Source organism: Schistocerca americana, chromosome X (genome assembly GCF_021461395.2).
Source record: "Schistocerca americana isolate TAMUIC-IGC-003095 chromosome X, iqSchAmer2.1, whole genome shotgun sequence".
Taxonomy (NCBI): Eukaryota; Metazoa; Arthropoda; class Insecta; order Orthoptera; family Acrididae; genus Schistocerca; species Schistocerca americana.
The window spans coordinates 814,730,034-814,732,273 of NC_060130.1; the positions used below are offsets into that span (position 1 = coordinate 814,730,034).

At 40.5% G+C, this 2,240-nt stretch overlaps 1 protein-coding gene across 1 annotated transcript; it reads left to right on the forward strand.

Annotated features, from left to right (window-relative positions):
- The first annotated feature begins 874 nt into the window (after nt 1–874).
- On the forward strand, nt 875–1,760 carry LOC124556334 (E3 SUMO-protein ligase ZBED1-like). The gene is made up of 3 exons (XM_047130304.1): nt 875–1,087; nt 1,201–1,610; nt 1,700–1,760. Exons 1-3 carry the CDS (start codon nt 905–907, stop codon nt 1,758–1,760), a joined length of 654 nt encoding a protein of 217 aa, XP_046986260.1. The 5' UTR covers nt 875–904.
- The last annotated feature ends 480 nt before the right edge of the window (nt 1,761–2,240 follow it).

The window sequence follows — 2,240 nt, forward strand, 5'->3', positions numbered from 1 at the left end:
GCAAACATTGTAATATATATCACCAAAAATAATATGGCATCATTTCTATTGTGCTTATGCTGATATGAAACCTATTTTGCTGTAGGTGAAACCCTTCCTGTAGAGGTGATCCTTGGCACCAGTAGTGTGGAAGAGGAGTGAGCTGCTCCAGCCCCCTCAATGCAGCAAGGTGTTCAAAGTTCTACGACATCGTACCTCTCCAAAAGGATCGGAGTGAATCAGAAAAAGAAGATAGATGGGCAACTTCTTCAGCTGTTCACTAAAGACTTCCAACCATTTTCAGTCGTTGAAGATTCGGGGTTTTGTGCGGGCCCTTAATCCTGGTTATGAGTTACCAAGCAGGAAGCATATTTCAGATGTAATGCTGCAAGCAGCATACACCGCAGCAAAGGAGAAAGTGGTAGACAAACTGTCAGCTGCGAAGACAGTTTGTTTGACCACAGATTGCTGGACATCGGCAGCAAATGAAGGTTACATGGCGGTGACAGGGCATTTTGTGTCTGAAGATTTCACCTTGCAGTCTGTGTTGTTAGGATGTTCCCAATTCTCTGGTGCACATACTGCTTGGAATCTGTCGGCATCTCTAATAGGCATGACAGATAACTTCAAGCTGACAGACAAAGTTTTGCTGGTTGTGACGGATAATGCACCAAATATTAAAAATGCAGTATCCATTTTACAGTGGAAACACTTTGGGTGCTATGCACATACACTAAATCTTATTGTGCAGTATGCACTAAAACATTTTGTGTCAATTCAGCAGAAAGTCAAAACTATTGTAGCATTCTTCAAGAGAAGCTGCAATGCAACAGAAAGACTGCTGACATGCCTGCAAAATAATGGGGCAGGTCATGTTAAAAAACTGGCACAGGAGGTGCCAACAAGGTGGAAATCTACTCTGTGTATGTTAGAGCGAATAGTTGAAATTAAAGATGCAGTGAAGACTTCACTTGTACTATTCACAGTTGATTTTGAACAACTGACAGATGAGGAATGGAACATCTGCTCAGAACTCTGCTCTGTGTTGAAGCCATTTGCACAGGTTTCAACACAGCTTAGTGCTGAGTCATATCCTACTGGCAGCCAAGTAAGTTAAGCAGCTTTTTTCTTGCTAAAATGTTAGCTGTGGTATTATGGCATAATCATTTCTGAGATATTGTACTGTTTGTGTTATATTGAAGAACTTATTCCAATTTTCAGGTTATTGTTCTGACAAGGGGATTATTATCAGTGTGTGCAGAACTTTTGAAAAGGCCATTTAACAGTGTGACAGGGACTGTCATTGAAGAATTAACAAAAGGCCTGAAGGACCGTTTCCACAATGTAGAGATGAGCAAGTCTATAGGAGTAGCCACTCTACTAGATCCACGCTTTAAATCTCTTGTGTTTGAAAGCCGAGTTGCAGCAGATAATGCAAAGAAACAGCTTATTGAACTAGTAGCACAAAAGATGGGTGACAGAAGAGTGACAAACACAGGCCAGAGCCATGAAACTGTGTCAACTTCAACCACCACTGATCCATTGTCAGTATGGGGTGTCTATGATGCAATTGTAAAATCAACACAGCCCCAGGGCACTCCTCAGTCAGCTGCTATTGTGGAAGTACAAAGGTACATGGACAGCCCAGTTATCAGTAGAAGTGAGGATCCACTGGCATGGTGGTGTGAAAATCAATATATTTTCCCAAATATTTCTAAAGTCGTGAGGGAAAAATTCAACATAGTGGCCACTTCCGTGCCATGCGAAAGAATATTTTCTAAAACTGGTATCATTATAAATGAAAGGCAAACACGGCTGAAGGCGTCCAAAGTTGAAAAACTTATATTTCTAAATATGAACAGTACTAACTCCTGAATTTCCTGTTACAGGGTACGTGTTGTTTATTGTATTTAACGAGAGATTACTGGTGATTTATACCCCAAAATATGCTTTTCTTATCTTAGACGTTTGTTTTGGTAGTGGATTCGAGAGGCACACCAACACCAGCAGATGAGTCTCCGTTTAATACTTGGGATATTATAACAGTAAGGTAATTCTAGTTTGGGTACATTTTTGGCAGATTTGATCTCCCCCTTAAAATAGAGATATAACTGTAGGGCATAGCATATATTTGTTATGCTACATTAAGAGTACTAGTGGTTTTGTGTTGAAGTGTTTAATGTATATTGTCAGTCAGTAAGTCAGAGCACTTTGTTCCAGATATAGCTCCAGAAGTCAGTCACCAGCAGCAGATGTCACAC